This window comes from Caretta caretta, chromosome 8, assembly GCF_965140235.1.
Source record: "Caretta caretta isolate rCarCar2 chromosome 8, rCarCar1.hap1, whole genome shotgun sequence".
Taxonomy (NCBI): domain Eukaryota; kingdom Metazoa; phylum Chordata; order Testudines; family Cheloniidae; genus Caretta; species Caretta caretta.
The window spans coordinates 89,695,492-89,715,050 of record NC_134213.1 but is presented as its reverse complement, the minus strand read 5'-3'; the positions used below and the strand labels follow the sequence as shown (position 1 = coordinate 89,715,050).

At 42.7% G+C, this 19,559-nt stretch overlaps 1 protein-coding gene across 16 annotated transcripts in view; it reads left to right on the top strand.

Annotated features, from left to right (window-relative positions):
- Positions 1–19,559, top strand: part of SGIP1 (SH3GL interacting endocytic adaptor 1) — a 169,861-nt gene that overhangs the window by 133,624 nt on the left and 16,678 nt on the right. For all 16 annotated transcript variants that reach the window (XM_075131765.1, XM_075131763.1, XM_075131764.1 and 13 more), the window contains one exon: positions 16,272–16,383. In XM_075131765.1, coding sequence (XP_074987866.1) covers positions 16,272–16,383 — 112 coding nt within the window. The remainder of the gene's footprint in view (positions 1–16,271; positions 16,384–19,559) is intronic.

Sequence of the window (19,559 nt, the reverse complement as noted above, 5' to 3'; positions counted from 1 at the left end):
CTGGGGGGTGCTGGAGTCAAGGCTGGGGGTGTGTGGCAGGGTGCAGGGGTCAGGGCAGAGGGCTGGGTGTGTGGGCTGGGGTCATGGGGGTGCTCCCAGCCTGAGCGGCTCACAGTAGGGGGCTGGAGGGGATATGCCCTGATTTCACCCCACGGCCCTGTCCCCACCTCGTCTCTGCCTCCTCCCTAGAGCAGCAAGTGCGCTGTGGCTCCGCTTCTCCCCCTCCCTTGCAAGGACCATCAGCTGATCGGCAGCAGGGATGGAGAGGAGGAGGGGCAGGAACCCAGCAGGCTGGGGGAAGAGGCGGGGGAGGAGGAACTTGCTTGCTCTGCTGCAGCAACCGGCAGGACCAAGCTTCTTCACCCTGCTGGGGGGGACCGGAGAAAAGTGGGCTGGGGCAGGCAAGATTTTTAATGGCACGCTGCGGCCTGCCGGGGTCCCGGCCTGGGTTCGGCAGCAGGCTGAGCGGGGCCGGTGGCTGGGACCCGGCAGGCAGCAGCGTGCCATTAAAAATTGGCTCGCGTGCCATCGGTTGCCGACCCCTGCTTTAGATGGAGAGAATGTTTAGAAGGGGAGAGGGGGAACCTCGTCTGACAGTCTCTTCAATGACCATAAAGATGGTCCTTTCGGGGAAAAGAGAAAAGTTAGTTGAGCTGGGCTGGAGCTGTTGCTGCTGTTAAAGACCAGTCCTGTTTCCTAGAAGGCAAAATGAGACAAAACACCCAAAAGGGAAAAGAAAAGAACAACAAAGATAGAAGCTGTATTTTCTGTCTCTGGTGTTGACTCTCACTTGCAGCCTTGCTTCTGGAAAAACCCAGACTGTGCACACAGTCTGATCAGCTCGTCTGAGACCTGGCAAGCTTGTGCTGGCGTCCGGCTATTCAAGATGTTGCTTTTAGCTGTCTTTCCTGTTCACAGGCTTACAGCAATGTCCCCCCCCCCAAAAAAACCCAAACAAACAAAAACAGTTTTGGCCAGCTAATCCCTACTCTTATTAGAAAGAAGGAAACGAGAGAGAGATAAGAACTAGGGAAGGGAGAGACAAAGTCTCACATCCAGATGGTGTTTGGGATCGAGCTGGTGAAGGTGGCTCTCGCTCTGGTCTGGTCTGGTCAAGACCTCTCTCAGGATTAGAATGAAGAAGGTCCAGGGTCCCAGCAGATGGTGGGGGTGAAGCTCACTGCTTCCCCTTCTTTCAGTCTACAGTGTCACGATAGCCTCTGTGCATTCATATTTTCCCCCCTCCAACTCTCCCTTTTTTTTTTTAAGAACCCCAAAAGGTACTGATGGGCATAATAGTCTATCCCCTTGTTATTTTGTCCACCGATTAGGCCTGATTTCTAACACACCAGTTTTGGTTCATTAATTTCCAGTCCCACACTTTCCTTGTTTACCATGATCTTAACACGGTCCTTGAGTTACATCAGTAGGCCGTTTTGGTTGGATTAATTCAGTCTTTCTGTGTTCCTTTATCGATCGACATGTGATGTTATACTTTATAAACTGGTGCTCATTTTTTACAGCTGAGCTCACAATTAGGTAAATTTGTTGGCCCAATTATCACAACAGATGCTTAGATGAAAGGTGCTGTGTTGTGTAAGTACAAAGTTTTATTATTTCGTATCTAAGGTAGTTAGACCAGCTGTCATTTTTAAATGTTTATTTCTCCCTGAGTGCTACAGAAAGTTTGTAATACAGTTTTGTTATGAAACTGGCATGCTAAATTGCAGATGTACACCAGCATTTTTTAAAGCAACATTTACTACTGGCAGCATTTTATGCTAAGATGTGTAGCATCTACCACCACTGCTGTGATAAAATCAAATACCATGGCATAGTAAGTGCTTGTTCTGTGGTGCCTGCCATGCTGCCATCAGTCTAACCTGGTTTCATTCCAGGAAGCAATATATCTAAATAAAGAATTTTTTTTTATCACTTCCACATATGAAGTATAGCATCAAAACAGGGAAAGAGGAGGAATGTTAAAATAGATTGCATTGGTTGGATAAGGCAATTGGCAAAAGACCAGATTTGGCTTTTGTCTAATATAAAACCTAATTTAACCTGGCCTAAAAACCCAGATGCATCATTTCCTCTGTGTACCCAAGGGATGGTTAGAGATGCATTAAAGTCTAGAGTTACACTCAAGTTCAGGATTTTTTAAAAAGCAATTGGATAACCTAGCAAGTTGTTTCAAGCGATTGGAAATTGATCTACCAAACTGATGGTGCTTAATATGATTTACATCACTAATTTGCCTTTGTAAATTACCATGTATTCCATGGATTACTGAAAAATGTAGCAAGGTAACATAGGCAGAGTTTTATAATTTGGGCAGTAAGCTGAAGGAAAGCCACAAAAGGCAATAAATAAAAATGCAGTTTTGATACAGACGTGACAAAATCAATGCTTGGATCATCATCTGCGCAAAAAAGTTATATAAAAAAATCAACAAAGGTGTTGGATACCTCTATGTTAAAGGAGAAAGAATAGACTAGACTTTTTTTAAAAAGTAGCAGTAATTCATCATTCACAGTGGAGGTTTTTAATTGGGGAAAATGCACCATGAATTTAAAAACAGGTACTTTCTGTCCTCCTTGAATTTATAGCAATAAAATGAAAAACTACACTGTTATTTAGTACAATAGTTGGGTCTTTGATAAAATTAAATGGTTAAATCATATTAAAAGAATTAAAGGAGGCACTGAACTTGAAAAATTCACAGGCTACATTTGCTGCTATATAGATTCAATTTATACTGTTTCTTAATCCATTAATTTTTTAAAATTTGCCTATTTTAATAAATCTCAGTGACCCAAATGCTGGTCCAGAATAAGGCAATATCTCATTATGTTATTTCACTTGATATTCTCTGTGCAATGACTATAATCTACCCTATCTAGGTCATTTAATTTAGTATGCATAGGTTCAATTGCTATGCTGCTTCTCAGTAAATTGATAAGGAAAGCCAAGGGACAAAAGAGAAATCTACAGCCAGCAGTTAAGAACAATAAGAAGGAGACTTTAAAATATATTAGGAACAAAAAGAATCCTGACAATGTTATTGGTCCATTACTAGATGGAAATGGTAGAACTAGCAATAATAATGCAGAAAGGGCAGAAATGTGCAATAAATGTTTCTGTTCTGTATCTGGGGAAAAAACAGATACCATAGTCTCATCATATGGTGAAGACAGCACTCTTTCCATTCCACTAGTCTCTCTAGAGGATATTAAACATAAGCTACTAAAAGTGGACATTTTTTAAATCACCAGGTCCAGATAACTTGTATCCAAGAGTTTTAAAAGAGCTGGCTGAGGAGCTGGCTGAACCTCAATGTTGATTTTCCATATGTCTTGGAGCACTGGTGATGTTCCAAAAGGGCAAACAGGATGACCCAGATAATCAGATATCAGAGGGGTAGCCATGTTAGTCTGTATCCACAAAAACAACAAGGAGTCCGGTGGCACCTTAAAGACTAACAGATTTATTTGGGCATAAGCTTTCATGGGTAAAAGTGGGGTTTTTACCCATGAAAGCTTATTCCCAAATAAATCTGCCAGATAATCAAGTCAGCCTGATATCCGTTCCGGGCAAGATAATGGAGTGTCTGAAACAGGACTCAGTTAATAAGAATTTAAGGGAGGGTAATGTAATGAATGCAAATCAACATGAGTTTATGCATATATTTTTATGAGACTCCAAGTTTGGTTGATAAAGGTAAAATACTGTATTATTGACATAATATACTGTAAGGCAATTGACTTGGTACCACACAACATTTTCAGTTAAAAATTAGAATGAAATAAAATTAACATGACACAGATTAAATAGATTAAAAACTAGCTAACTGTTAGGTCTCAAAATGTAACTGTAAATGGAGAATCATCATCAAGCAGGTGTTTCCACTGGGGGGCCCACAGGGATTGGTTCTTAGCCCTATTTAACATTCTTATCAATGAACTGGAAGAAAACATAAAATCATCACTGATAAAGTTTGCAGATGACACAAAAATTGGTGGAGTGGTAAATAATGAAGAAGACACGTCACTGATTCAGAGCAATCTGTCGTCTGGATAGCTTAGGTAAACTGGGCACAAGCAACCAATATGTGTTTTAATATAGAAATGTACACATCTAGGAAAAAATAACACAGGCTATGCTTACAGGATGGGGGATTCTATCCTCAGAAGCAATGACTCTGAAAAAGATTTGGGGGTCATCCTGGATAATCAGCTGAACATAAGCTCCCAAAGTGATGTTATGTCCAAAAGACCTAATGTGATCCTGGGATGTATAAACAGGGGCATCTCAAGTAGAAGCAGAGAAATTATTTTACCTCTGCATTGGCACTCATGCGACTGCTGTTGAAATATTGTGTCCAGCTCTGGTGCCCACAATTCAAACAGGATGTTGATAAATTGGAGAGGGTTCAGAGCCGCGGGAATGATTACAAGATGAGAAAGAAGCTTTACAGTGATTGACTCAAGGAGCTCAGTCTGTTTATTTTAACAAAGAAAAGGCTAAGGAGTGACTTGATAGCAGTCTATAAGTGTTTACATGGGTGATGGACTCTTCAACCTACCAGAGAAAAATATAACACTATCCAGTGTTTGGAAGTTGAATCAAGCCAAATTCAGACTGGAAATAAGTCATAATTTTTAACAGTGAGAGTAATTAGCCATTGGAACAATTTACCAAGTGTCATGGAGTATTCTCCATCACCAACAATTTTTCAATCAATATCGAATGATTTTCTAAAAGATATATTCTAAGAATTATTTTGAGGAAGTTCTAGGGCCTCTGTTATACTAGACTAGATCACAGTGGTCCCTTCTTGCCTTGGAATCTATGACAAGAAATTAAATGTAATGCTATGAAGTCCTCCTAAAAATGGAGATTTTTCATCTTCATTGTCAGATCATCCTGCCAAAATGAAAAGTTTATAAAATGTGGACCTTGAAGCAACAATTAAAATCCCTGTAAGGGACGCCACAGTACATATATTAGCTTGGCCTTCCCGTTAGCCCCCAGTACATGAGTGCATGACTGATGTTAGTGCTTAAAAAATAAGTTAGAGCATCATTAAATTTGAACCTTCTTACATAAAAGCTGTTAGGTATCTCAAGTCATTAACAGAGAAATCTTATAGATTTGTATACAAACTAGTAACTTTTAAAATAATCCAAAATAAGAACCTTGAATCCTAAACCCATTCTGTGAATCTAAAATCTGATGGAACTTATTTTCTTGTTCCTGTTCAGATGCACTTGAATTCAAAAAAGGGGACTGTTGTTCTGAAGAGTATTGAGCAGATAATTGTGGAAATATGAGAGGAGCTGATTTTTATGTGACTTTCACTCTTCAAGATGAGTAAAGTCTCATAAACTCATAAAACTGTGTGGAAATCTCGTGAGGTTGGCTGAAATCTTGGGAAAACACCTCATGAGATTTTGGGACCATCAAACCTGAGTCCTCATTCTGATTTGGTTTCAGACCCAGGACCCTAGCCTAATTTAGATCCAGTCAATGGGATTTGACCTCTTAAGTGCCTAACCATTTTTGAAAATGAGATTTAGGCTCCTAAATCAGTTAGGTGTTGCAACACTGAGTATAGCAATGCCTACATATTTTTAAAATCTGGGCTTCCCTGCTCAGTCCACCCTGATTTTTAAACCAAATGTTTGGGAACACTGTTGAGGGCCCAATCCAGCAAATAGTAACAGGAACGAGTTTCTCCTTTAAAGGGACAATTCATATGCATAAGGGATTGCAGGATTGAGCCCCTAAAGGAGGAAAATGTTTCCAACTATTTTGTGACAAGTGACTTGTGACAAGACCCAATTTGAGGATTCTCTGTGCCTCCATCTACAGTTCATGAGGTCCCTGAGTGCAGGGACAGAGAACTTGGCAGCTAAAAGGCTTTGTTTCAGCTTTAACGAAAATGCATCTTCTCTGGAGAATAAAGTTTAGAAAAAGAAAAGACATACACTATCTACCTATTAAGGTAATTACGTATGTCTCCGCACTTTAGTCTCTTATAGATGTATACAGAATGCAGTATATAACCTGGAATGATTAAACAACTGAGGTGTGCCAACAGTTGGTTGATAGAGAAGATTATCAGTGAAGGAGGACCAAAGTATCCCTCCTGTCCGTAAAAGAAACCCATACATGCTTTCTGCAACCTGGATTTACCTATGGCATGGTGTGACTCACTTAGATTCCTTTAGATAAACAAAGCGACTTTTGGTTCTTCTAACCACACTAAGAAGAACATCCTCTATGATGTGATAGACCAAGGCCAGTTGGGTGTAGCAGAAGGGAGATATACTGGCCACTGGATTAACAGTTTTCTTTTCCCAGACTGACCAGAGCAGGGGCTGCTCCAGACTAATGAGAACACCTGATTCCAGTTAACCTGCAAAGAGTCAGATGAGGCCATTAAGCTAATGTGACCACCTGACTCTAATTAAGGCCCCTCTGATTATATAAAAGGGCTCACTCCAGTCAGGCAGAGAGGAGTCAGGGAGCCAGAGGAGAGGAAGTGTGGCTGAAGGGCTGGTTAATGAAGACACCCTCAAGTCATTAGTAAGGGAGCCCTAAGGTAAGGGTGAAGAAGGAAGAAACAGAAGAGCTGTGGGGAAGTGGCCCAGGGAAATGTAGCAACTCTGGCAGTAAAAGGTTGGCTGCCAACAGCTGCTACCATTAGGGTCCTTGGGCCGGAACCCGGAGTAGAGGGCAGGCCTGGGTTCCCCGCAACCCACCACTACGGAAACATCTCCTGGGACGGGAAAACAGGCCCCTGTCAGGACAAAAGGCTAAACTGTTTTGGCGTGAGGTCATAGGAGCAACAGAGACTGTGGGAATTCTCTCACCAACCTCCATTGCTGGCTTATGATGAAAAGGGCTCAGTAGACTGTATCCCTGGCCCTAGAGAGAGAGAAGGGCTACGTGGAGGGTCACAGTGAGCCTCTGAAGCTAGCATAAACCACCTGGAAGCGTGGGACCCATGGGGACAAGGTCAGAGCTCTGCCACAACAAGTATATTGTTCCCCAACTATCCTGACTATTGTCCAGTCTGCTCAAGTAAATGTCAGAGACTCCTATAGCAGAGTTTATGTGGAAAGCAGTTCTCGTTAATTATAGTATATGATTATATAATCTCCTCCTGCACTGCAATTTACTAATGCCTCTAGGACAGAGGTGGGCAAACTATGGCCCGCGGGACACACACAGCCCGCAGGACCATCCTGCCCGGCCCCTGAGCTCCCTGCTGGGGAGGCTCACCCCTGGCCCCTCCCCCACAGTGATGCACTCCTGCTGCTCTGAGCAGCATGGTAAGGGGGCAGGGGCTCTAGGGGGCAGTCAGGGAGCAGAGGGTGGTTGGATGGGGCGGAGGTTCTGGGGAGGCAGTCAAGGGATGGGGAACAGGGAGGGTTGGGAGTGGGAGTCCCAGGGGGCCTGTCAGGAGGTGGGGGTGTGGATAGGGGTCGGGGCAATCAGGGAACAGGGAGCGGGGGGGTTGGAGAGGAGGTGGGAGTCCGGGAGGGTCTGTCAGGGGGCAGGGGTGTAGTTGGGGGGCAGTCAGGGAGCAGTGGGGGGTTGGATAATGGTGTGGGATCCTGGGGGTCAGTTAGGGGTGGGGGGGTCCCGGGAGAGGGCGGTCAGGGGACAAGGAGCAAAGGGTGGTTGGATAGAGGGTGGGAGTCCTGTGGGGGGGCTGTTGGGGTGGGGGTGTGGACAGGGGTCAGGACAGACAGGGAGCGGGGGGGGGTTGGATAGGCGGTGGGGTTCCAGGGGGCAGTTAGGGTCAGGGGACAAGGAGCGGGGGGGGTTGGATAGGTTGGGGGTTCTGAGGGGGGCTGTTAGGGGGTGGGAAGTGGGCGGGGGCAGATAGGGGTCAGGGGCCAGGCTGTTTGGGAAGGCACAGCCTTCCCTACCTGCACCTCTGTACAGTTTTGCAACCCCGATGTGGCCCTCAGGCCAAAAAGTTTGACCACCCCTGCTGTTGCCTGAGCAGAATCTACATGCTACTTAACCTATTATCTAACAAATCAACACACACTAGTTTCCGCTGTATGTATGTAAACCCTCAGCACCAAAGTCTTAAAAATGTGCAAAACCTTACCCCTATTTAATTTTTGGTGTGGTTGATCACTGAAGGTTTGGTGTCTTGGTTATATCCTTCTTGGCATACACATTAATTGAATTACTAAAATAGATGGTCAGATAAATTACTGAAAAAATCCTTATGCCATTAATTACCAGTATGTTGCTTCCCAAGTGCAGATTGTTTCCCTTCAAGGGATAACAATTGCATATCTTCTGCTTCTTGGTGGCTAGAGAGCCTTAGTCCCTCTTTTCCTGTCAAGATATTTTTGATGTTTCTGATTCTGAACAGTATCTGCTATTTTGAGCTCCCATATACACAATTGAATGCCGGCATCTTACTTAACCTCCAAAGAATTAGACTTTAGAGCTAGCTTCTCTAAAAAAAGAAAAAAGAATTGTGTCCCTACCAACAGTATGCTTTCTTTATTATCAAGTGTCCGAATCTTTGGAACAATCTAATATTTACCCCAGGCTTGAGAAGATGCCTGATAATATATTTCAACGGTGTATCATATTTGTATAAATATAGTGGGGACATTTGCACCCACCTGGCTATTATTCTTCTATGAGCTTTTACAAACCCAGACTTACTGCTGTTGTCACTGCTCCAGTTTTGAGGGACCTGGACTAAATTTTCTGATTTCAAACAGAGTAAGAGTTCCTCTCTTAGTACTCTTGATTTATCCTGGGTCCTGTGTCAACTTGAACAGCAAGTGAATTGTTCCCTGCTGGGTGTTTGCATGAACATAAGGTATAACAAAATAACAGCATCCACACTCTACAACCCTCTGGTGGCCACTACTGCCTAAAATTAAAGTGTTTTTGTTGATTCACTGTTGGGTCTCTGCACCTTTGTTATCCAAAGCTCTCTCTAAAAAGGGAACAATAAAAGCAGTAGAGTGGGTGGTGGTAGAAAGTGCTATATTAGTGTGCAGGCTGCTAATAGAATAAAGATAAGGATCAAAGCATGTTGAATATTGTCAGTAAAGATAACAATAATGTTTTGACCAGAAGGTCATCTTGCAGAATAACTTGTAGCTGGACTGGAGTGCGCATAAGGGTTGGTAATAGGAAGAGATGGCTCTTGTCATAAATATAAAGGGAAGGGTAAACACCTTTAAATCCCTCCTGACCAGAGGAAAAACCCTTTCACCTGTAATGGGTTAAGAAGCTAAGACAACCTCACTGGCACCTGACCAAAATGACCAGTGAAGAGACAAGATACTTTCAGAGCTGGAGTGGGGGGAAACAAAGGGTTCTCTCTGTGTGTGTTGCTTTTGCCAGGACCAGAGCAGGAATGCAGGTCAGAACTCCTGTAAAAAGTCAGTAAGCAATCGCATTAGTTTCTGTTTTGTTTAAATGGCTGATAAAATAAGTTGTGCTGAATGGAATGTATATTCCTGTTTTTGTGTCTTTTTGTAACTTAAGGTTTTGCCTAAAGGGATTCTCTATGTTTTGAATCTGATTACCCTGAAAGGTATTTACCATCCTGATTTTACAGAGGTGATTCTTTTACTTTTTCTTTAATTAAAATTCTTTTTTTAAGAACCTGATTGCTTTTTCATTGTTCTTAAGACCCAAGGGTTTGGGTCTGTGTTCACCTATGCAAATTGGTGAGGATTTTTTATCAAGCCTTCCCAGGAAAGGGGGTGTAGGACTTGGGGGAATTTTGGGGGGAAAGACGTTTCCAAGTGGGCTCTTTCCCTGTTATTTCTTAGACACTTGGTGGTGGCAGCAATAAGGTCCAGGGACAAAAGGTAAAATTGTTTGTACCTTGGGGAAGTTTTAACCCAAGCTGGTAAAAATAAGCTTAGGGTTTTTTTCATGCAGGTCCCCACATCTGTACCCTAGAGTTCAGAGTGGGGAAGGAACCTTGACAGCCCTACGCTAGACATGTCACAAATTTTGTCGGACATTGACCGTGTCATGAGGAAAATAACTGCAGCAGGCAAGTGTCCAATTTTATGGACAAATGATAAAGCACAACTGGACTTGCCTGGGGGAAATTGTATTGTGGATACTCCTGCTGAACTGGTTTTGAGAATTGGTAGAGAATGCACCAAGGTCACCAACACATATCAGTCAGAGACTAGTGTTACATCATTTTTATATTTAGGGACTGCTGACGATCCAAACATAGAAATATGTAGCTGTTACTCTCAAATTCACAAAGCATCATTTGTACTTAAAGTCAAAGATAATCTGGTTTTTATCAGACTTTATCATTTTATACATGTCCAAAGCTATTCTAAAGATATCAAAATTTCATTTCCAGGAAGTTCAGTTCTTCAGCTGTAGTATCAACGCAAAAATCTTTTTCCTAGTCTCATTTCTTCCTCCAGCAGAACTTTGACCGTTTACATTACGGGACATGTTTACATAAAAGCTGTGCTTTGGAAGTTGGAATAAATAAATTTAAAATTAGAGATGCAGAGATGTTAAATAATTTCTACCGGTTGAAATCTAAGATTTTGGAAATAGGAAATTAAGTGCTATCCTTGTTCTGTATTTATCAGAATATATGGATGTGGCTTCCTTCCGCCAAATGTAAGCGTAACTCTTCTTCATATTGCAGCTCTTCAGTGTCCCATCCGTTATTCTACTTGTTTCATCTCTATTCTAATTGTTTCACATGAGCACAAAATAACTCTCTGTGCTGCCTTTGTGAATGTCATACCAGATACTTGCCTAGGATGATGTGGATTGATGCAATGCCCAGTTCTCTCTCTTCCTAGGTATCTGGGTATTTTAGATTATCTTTTTATTGTTTGTTCTTCGTTTCAAATCCTGTACTGTCTGTCTATGAAAAGAAAATGCTATTAGTAGACATTCCTTCCTTCAGGTACAAGGGATCTTATGATGTGTCAGCCCATCTGCTTTCCAGAGCTAGCTACTCTCTGTGATAAGGATGGGGTCTCATGCATTCACCTGTGACCTTCTGTTCCAAAAGTGTTGCTCAGTGCAGAGATGCCAAGTTAGAGATGTGTGCGTGATAGTGTAGGGAAGCTGTAGATGCCTCCCACAAGATTACTTTAGCAGAAATAAAATATCTGCCTTTAAAATGAATTCTTCAGTCACAGGCTCAAAATAGTGTTTGGGTCTGCAGAATGCTGAAAACTAGGGAATGTTTCCTCATGATCAAGAAAGGTTTAAGTTTTAAGGATCTAGCTCGGGGTGGGCAAACTTTTTGGCCCGAGGGCCACATTGGGGTTGCAAAACTGTACAGAGGGCTGGGTAGGGAAGGCTGTGCCTCCCCAAACAGCCTGGCCCCCAATCCCTATCCTCCCCCACACACACTTCCCACCCCCTGACTGCCCCCTCAGAACCCCCAACCCATCCAACCCCCCTGCTCCTTGTCCCCTGACCGCCCCCTCCCGGGACCCCTGCCCCTAACTGCCCCCTGGGACCCCACCCCCTTATCTAACCCCCCCGATCCCTGTCCCCTGACTGTCCCCCCTGACTCCTATCCACACCCCTGCCCCCTGACAGGCTCCCTGGGACTCCCACCCCCTATCCAACCCTCCCTGCCATCTTATTGCCCCCACCCCTATCCACACCCCCACCTCCTGACAGGCCCCCTGGGACTCCCACTCCCAACCCTCCCTGCTCCCCGTCCCCTGACTGCCCCCCCGAACCTCCGCCCCATCCAACCACCTTCTGCTCCCTGACTGCCCCCCGCCCCCTTACCATGCTGTTCAGAGCAGCAGGAGTGCGTCGCTGCGGGGGAGGGGCCAAGGGCAAGCTGTGGGGGAGGGGGCGGGAACTCGGGGCCGGGCAGGATGGTCCCGTGGGCCGGATGTTGCTCGTGGGCTGTAGTTTGCCCACCTCTGATGCACCTGCTGTTGTTCAGACTCTTTTTCTCTAGATCTAGCTGCAGGGATTTCATCAGGTCTGTTACCTGCTGGGCTGGTATTAGGGATGTCTGAAGAGGTACAACACATCTGTTGACTTCAATAGCGCATCAGTAGAATATGAAGGTGCAGAAGTGAAATTTGTGAGAGTGCAAGAGGGCTTGTTTAATCTGCACAGCAATCATTTTCTGCATCAGTTGTTCATCTCTTAGATAGCATGTTGTCACACAATCATGCACTCTTCATTCTGCATTGGAAAAAGCCACTCTGTAGTTCAGTATGATGTGCTTAGGAAATCAAATCTTTTGTTGAATACTTGTGAATATATTTGCTTTTAGGGATGAATTAGCTTGTCCAGAAGGGGAAAAGCTGGGGATTTTTACTTAGACCTAACTGTGGACTCAGGTTTACATGGTGGATCTCTGAAGTTTGGGTAAACTCATTTAAGGAGCTTCTAGCACCTTTGCATTAAACTGTGAATGCACTTGTTTTCCGCCCTCATCCTAAAAGAATCGTGTTCATATGTGTGTTTGTGTCCTTCTGCATGGTGCATGTGAATGTATGTGTGGTTAGCAAAAAGTGGGCCAATTATCCAAGTGTCTGTTCTGCTTGTCCTATAGACTGAAACAAGTTGATCTGATGCAAATTTATTGAACATCCTTTATTTCAGACCTTTTGCTGAAATAACCCACTTTCTTGAGCCTCTTCAAAAATCCAGTCGAAGAGGAGATGCCTGGCTACCTTAATTTTTACACACTTTTAAGATACATTAGAAATTAAAAGGGAAAATCCCAGCAATCAAAATAAGCAACCATCATTGGTGCATGTTACTTAGCTACCTGGTGATGTGCCTTAGGTACAGGGTATGAGAAAGAGGGGAATGTTTAAAATGTCTTTATATTTTCTTATTGAAGATATATTGTCTAAACTTAGATATTTGATGTTTCATCCAAAATTTACTTAATTATTCCTTTAATGCTAATCTGTTACTGTACTATTCTGATCCAGGTTGTACTGTCAGATTTGCATAAAGATCCAGATTTGTGGGGAGGGGTGTAAAATAAATATATAATCAAACCCATATTAAAAAATGGAGTCGATCATAAATGTTTGAGAGAAATGTGGTCATGATGAAAACCCCTGCTCACATCCAGATCCAAGGACAATCAAAAGACAAAATGAAGGTATAAATGTGATTGCTTATATAGAGGTTCTCGACTAGATATGACAATGAATGATATTTTAGAAGCAGTTGATAGATCCTTGAAAACTTTTCACATACCTTCTCTTCAAGAAGGACAGACTCAGACTCTAAAATTATTCCAACAAGGAGAAAAAGAGCTCCACATGAGACTAGCGTATAGTCCATTCTCCCAAATTCCATATCCTCGCTCAGTCCATTGAATAGACGAGGGCATTGAGCCTTACAAAGACTCCACAGTCTTCAGTTTTGAAGCAGCTTTGTTCTCCCACTTTTTTTTTGTTTGGTTTTTAGTCACAACATTCTGATCTTTCTCAACAATGAATATGCCTTTCAGTTCAAAGTCTGGAATAAATCTGTGGAGGTGTAACCATTTTTAAGATTCAGAAAAGCCAGGGTAGTGAGTAATAAATATATCAGTTGATTCCTTGCTGTACATGTGCTGTGGCCAGACCCACTGTACAAGCAAAGGGGCTTCACCCTTTTTTGTGTTCTCACTGATAGGTAGATATCTGGGTCCTTTTCATGGGGAAGAGATCTAAAAGCTACAGCTATCTGATCTGTATTTCCCTTACTACTGTTGCTTCTGCATGGGTTTGATCCTTTCTCTCTTCAAGAACTCTAAGTTAAAATGCAGCAGGAAGGATAGCTGTCACACATAGATGATATAGGCATTTCAGTGGCAGTACCATATTCAGTCCTGTACCATATTAGGATGCTTAAATCTAGTGCTGCCCCCATTTGTCACTTTATCCCTATACCTCAGCATCTTTGCTCAGTAAGTTATGGGTGCATTGAAAACATCCAGAGATTTGCTGCTGCATTTACACTTGCAGCAAGTGAATGAATGACCTAAACCATTCATCTTTATTGCATCAAGGCCTTGGAAGCTCGAATAAACTGAACTGCATTTGCAAAATTTGTTAATACCAGCAGTGCACAAACTTTGTACTGCAAAATAAAAGCCCCAAGGTGTGGTAGGCATAGTTTGACATCTATGTTTTAAAATCCCATCTCTAAAACACAGTCTTTCCTTTGAAATAATCCATATTATTTTTTGTTTCTGGGAGAGATTTAGCCAGACCAGGAAGGGCAGGATAGAGAACTTAACAGGCTGGTTTTAGTTACAAAAATACAAAGCCTGCTTTTAAGAGATGTGCTGAGCACCTCCAATTCTAATTAAACTAATGGGAGCTGACTGCTCAGTACCTTTGAAAATCAAGCCAATGCTACGTTCCCCATCCCCATGCTCATCCTTAACCTATTGATTTGCACAGTCTACCACAATACGGATTGAAGTTTTGAACATGCATTCAGATTCCCAGAGAATGAATGAAAGGTATAAGTCATTCGTTATTATTGTCTCAAAGCTTTAGTATGTCATGCCATTGGTAAATGACTAGTAATTAATCATTCTAATCTATTAGAATTTCCATTAAGAGAGAAACTAGATCTTTGCCAAAACAATATTTGATGCCAAAGGCACTTGTTATTGGAAATACTCCTTTCTATTGTTGTTTTCAATAAACAAGGCACCTCCTTTAGCTGTCAGTGTGGAAAGTAGTGTGTAAATTTCCCACATGCCCATATTTGATTTATATGCAAATTCTGAATTCATCTACTCTTTCCCCCTAATGTGACTTTATTCAGTTTTTACCCCTTTGGTGCTAATTTAGGATTTCTTACATAGAAGCAAGCTCATTGCCAGCAAAGGAAAAATCAATGGCTGCAAACACCCAGGGGTTAGTTATTTTAGTGTTCATGTTGAGTATGCATGGTGGCAGCTGCATAGAATCTCCATTACAGAACATGCAGTGCATGATTGGAGCAAATATCTTGGTACTTTAATCCCTGCAACCCTCCCGTTTCTTCTAATTATATGACTCTCCTGAATTAATTGCTGTGGGTTTGCATCCCTGAGTTTCACTCTGAATTTAATTTAAACCCAAAACTCAACCTGAACTGCCGTTTTCTCTGATTCCAGATTGAATTCAGAATTTCTCGTGGGTTCGTTCTGAAACTATAATTTACACTAGTCTTGCTTGTAAGTGGGCTTACCCATGCTGAAAGGTTCACAAATCACCCAAGCCAAATTGTATCCTCCTACAGATGTGCCTATGTGGGGGAGGCGCTGGAAATTCCCTGAGGTGAATGTCAAAGGCCCCAATTCAGCAAAGCACTAAAGCATATTCCTATTCAATGTCTTCAGTAGGACTTAAATATGTGCTTAAGGTTTTGCTGAATCAGGGCTAGAGTTTCTTTGAAATATTCCCAGTATTCCCACAGATCTCCAAGATCCAAAAGGAAAAGACTCCCCATTGTCATGGAAGCTTGGACCCCTGCATTGTTGCTCTAGGGGTAACCAGCCTCTGTTGGCCATGTTCCTATGAGAGCCTGGCTGCAGCTGGGCCAGCAAACAGTGCCTGTACAAACCTCCATCTCAGAAAGGCATGTAGGTATTTAGTCTATGTGAACGCTGCTTGGAGCAACATTTAACTTAGACACAGATATCTGCTACCTATAGAGGAGAGAATGTGGCAGACAGCAACTGCTCGGTTTGGGTGAAGGGAAGAGGGAAGAAAACTGCAGAGCCAGTGCTGCCTTGGAATAGATGCAGAGGTTTGTGCTTCCCATCAGGCACAAAAGCGAAAAGAAGGCCTTGGGCCTCATCCCTTCCAAAAAAACCCGGTGCCAAACGATTTACTGTAAATTGTGGGGCGATGGAGTGTTTTGGTTAAAACATCACCCAGCTCTCTTTTGTAGAACACAGAAGTGTACTGCACAAACTGTCATGCAAAGACTGCCTTATTCATAAAGCATCAAAGTTCCTTCGGATGTGTGCCACTGCTTTCACGTGCTGTTCATAGTAAAGAACTTAAATTATTGTGGTTATACAGAGAGTAAATGACCATCTGTGAACACATTCAGTCCCATTCTGAACACCCAGGGGACTCTTACTGCTCACAAATAAAAGCAAAATGCCAGACTTGACTTTTTATTTTCAGTAAATGATTCTTTATTCCCCCACCTCTGGTACAACTGGCTTTGAGTAATTGTAATGTTTTATATGCACATAACAAGTGAAAGTTTTCCCTCTGTTGCAGGTTCTTCTAGGGGACCCAGCCCTTTGACGATGGGGGCCCAGGACACCCTCCCTGTAGCAGCAGCATTCACAGAAACTGTTAATGCATATTTCAAAGGAGCAGATCCTAACAAGTAGGTACCCCCACCCAGTGGAATAGTCAACTTCAGGTACAAATCTTTTCAATGTAATGTTTGGGTCATTAGTCGTTATTTCCAGAGGTCTCCCAGGGCATGAGTCAACCGAAACATCTAGCAGGGCTCAAAAGCCTCTGGATGTGTGTAAGTCCCGTCAATGTTAAAGGAAATTATAGGTGTGAATCAAAGGATAAGACCTCCTTTATTGAGTGTTCTCTGTAAAACGTATCCGTTATTGTGAACACATCTTAGTGTTCAAACCCACTAGTTAGCGTGTGTTTTTTTTTTTTAAAGGTGGGTGAAGAGAGTAAAAAACTCAGTGCAAGCCATGCATAGCAGAGTGGAGTGGTGTCCTGATCTGAGCACAGCACTAAGAGCCAGGGACTCCTGAAGAGTGCCAGCACTGTCTCAATAACATGGTTGACTCAGACACTGACTCGCTGTGGGGCCTTGGGAAAATCACTCAGCCTCTCGTTCAGTCATTTTCCACACCTGTAAAGTGAGGAATACGTTCGCCTGCCTGCCTGCTTTACAGGGTGTTCTGACAATTCAGTCTGGGTAGCATTTTAAAGGTCACGTTTTATGTAAGAATCTTGAGTGTGCGCTGCAGGTGCTCATCACCTGTCGAAATCAGATTGTAAAGTTCTCCAGGTAGATAGGTGCTAGGTAGAGCTGTACTCAGATAGCCACGTTCAAAAAAGGATTTGGGTCTGGATGTGTCTGAATCTTCCCCAAAATCAAAGGGCATTCAGCTCTGGGGTTATATTTTGTGCCCATCTCTAGCTGAAAGTATTCCCATAAAACAGAAACACCCAGTTCTTGAATGATGATTTTATTGGCTAGACAGGAGTTGCCAAAGTTAAAAGGTCTCGGGTAAAATCCTATTTTAGCAAAACTATTGATTTCAATGGGGCCAGGATGTCACCCCTAGTATCTGTGTCTAGAATAGATTTTCCACTGATAATGGAGATTTTATACAGCCTGTCTATCCTGTAGACCGAAATAGACCATCTTGTACTGTTGCTCACACTGTGAGATGTGTCTGCTATTGCTTTCGTTTCCCCAAAGGTAGTGCATAACTTTTCTTAAGTTTAATGGGAAATCTTCTACTATTCCTGAAAACCTGAGGAGGTATCTCTCTTCTTTATTGTGGGCAGTGAATTCAAAATCAATTTCAGTTTCTCCTGTGCCTAACTCTTTACTGATGTTTCTTATCGCAGTGGTTCTCAACCAGGTGTCCGGGGCCCCCTAGGGGGCCGCGAGCAGGTTCCAGGCGGTCCACCAAGCAGGACCAGTTTTAGACTCACTGGGGCCCAGGGCAGAAAGCCTAAGCCCTGCCGCACAGGGCTGAAGCCCAGGGCCGAAGCAGAAGCCTGAGAAACTTAGCTTCATGGGGGTCCCTGTGGCGTGGGACCCCAGGCAATTGCCTTGGTTGCTACCCGTTAACGCTGGCCCTGGCTTTTATATGCAGGAAACAGTTGTTGTGGCACAGGTGGGCCATGGAGTTTTATAGCATGTTGGCAGGGGGGGCCTCAGAAAGAGAGAGGTTGAGAACCCCTATCTTATCGGGTTCTCATTTGGCCCTTTGTCTGTTTCCACCAGACAGGTAAGAGGTGGGAGCTCCTGGTATATAATGCTTTTTAAAGGGAAAAGCTCTTGAAGGACATCAAATGTGATTCTTTAGGAGAAGAGAGGGTCAGGCTAAATGGTTGCTCTTAGCTTCTGTGATTCAAGTCTGGTTTTTCAGCACAAATGAACTCTGGCGGGGTGGGGGTGGAGAACGAAAACGAACACTACAGGAAAGAGAAAAGAACAGCAAAAGATAGGAAAACTTAGCTTCTGTCTCTGTAGCTCACAATTTAATTTCTGGGAAACTGCAGGTGCAACTCATGGCACACGACCTTATTAGCCACTCTGTGTCCAGCCAAGCTTCTGCTGCAATCAGGCTGGTAAGACATTGTGTATAGCCAGTCTCCCTCATCACAGCAAAGCGTCGCATGGTTAGACAGAAGGATAAAAAAGACAGGGGAATAAGGATGAGCTAGAAATGTATATGGTCATAGAGGCAGTGATGTAATCTGGTCCCCTCATCTCATGCGATACTGCCCAAACATCTTTCCGAATCAGGGAAATGACTTACCAGTTATGGTGCTCCAGGTCCTGTCATGCTGGTCAGTGTGGTAGTACTAATGTTCCAGCACTTTGCCATTCTCAGAGCTCACTGCAATGCTCATGTGTGTACGTTGCCAAATGTTCCTCAAAAAATAAACGTGCAAAAGGGGCAGAATTGCTACCCTACCACATCAAAACTACCCAATCAAAACAGGCTTCTGATGGTCCCTGAATGGATGGTTCCTCTCATTTTAAGAAGGTTCTGGTCTGTTATGACTATTTCGTAGCTTCACCAGAAGCCTTGAAAACCCCTGCATCAACAATTCTTTTGGCTCTAACAAGCTTAGTTTAACACTTCTCTGTTTTGTGATAGTTTAACAACAATTCTAAATAATATATTTGCAAGTAAATATTACCTTTCTTCCACCTTTCACCCACGTTGAGCAATTTAAAAATTCAACCTGGAATAGAGTTTAATGCAACAGGTATAATTGAGTAGTTTTAAATTAATTATTTAATTGTTTTATCAATATCATTTATGTGGGCTAATTTTAATGTACTTATATACTATGCACATTAAATATGCAACACTGGTTATAAAAGATCTTACAAATATGAGGGAAATACTTTTCTCTTAAGGGCTATTCATAGATTAGAGATGCACAGATAGTTAACAGGTTTGATTTGCTGATGGTAAAATAATTACCAGTTTTCTCATGCCCACAAGTAACTAGAGAAGTTCTGTTTCTGTGTGTCAGGCTTATCTGTTTTATGGCCTGAAAAATATTTGTAATTGACATCTATTTCTGTTCATCAAGGAATTAATTTTAAATGTAGTTACAGAGGGGGACCAGAAACTGAGTTTGTAGAGTTTATTGTGGGAGTAATATACCTATAATCTGCAATTGTTCTCTCCCGCCCTACTTTCTGGATATTGCATTCTGAAAATCTGACCTGATGCTAGCTAGTGTGGCTATACTAACCTATTATCCCTCCTACACAAGTACACTGGGCCAAATTCTGTTCTCATTTCCACTGGCATAAATCCAGCATAACAACTG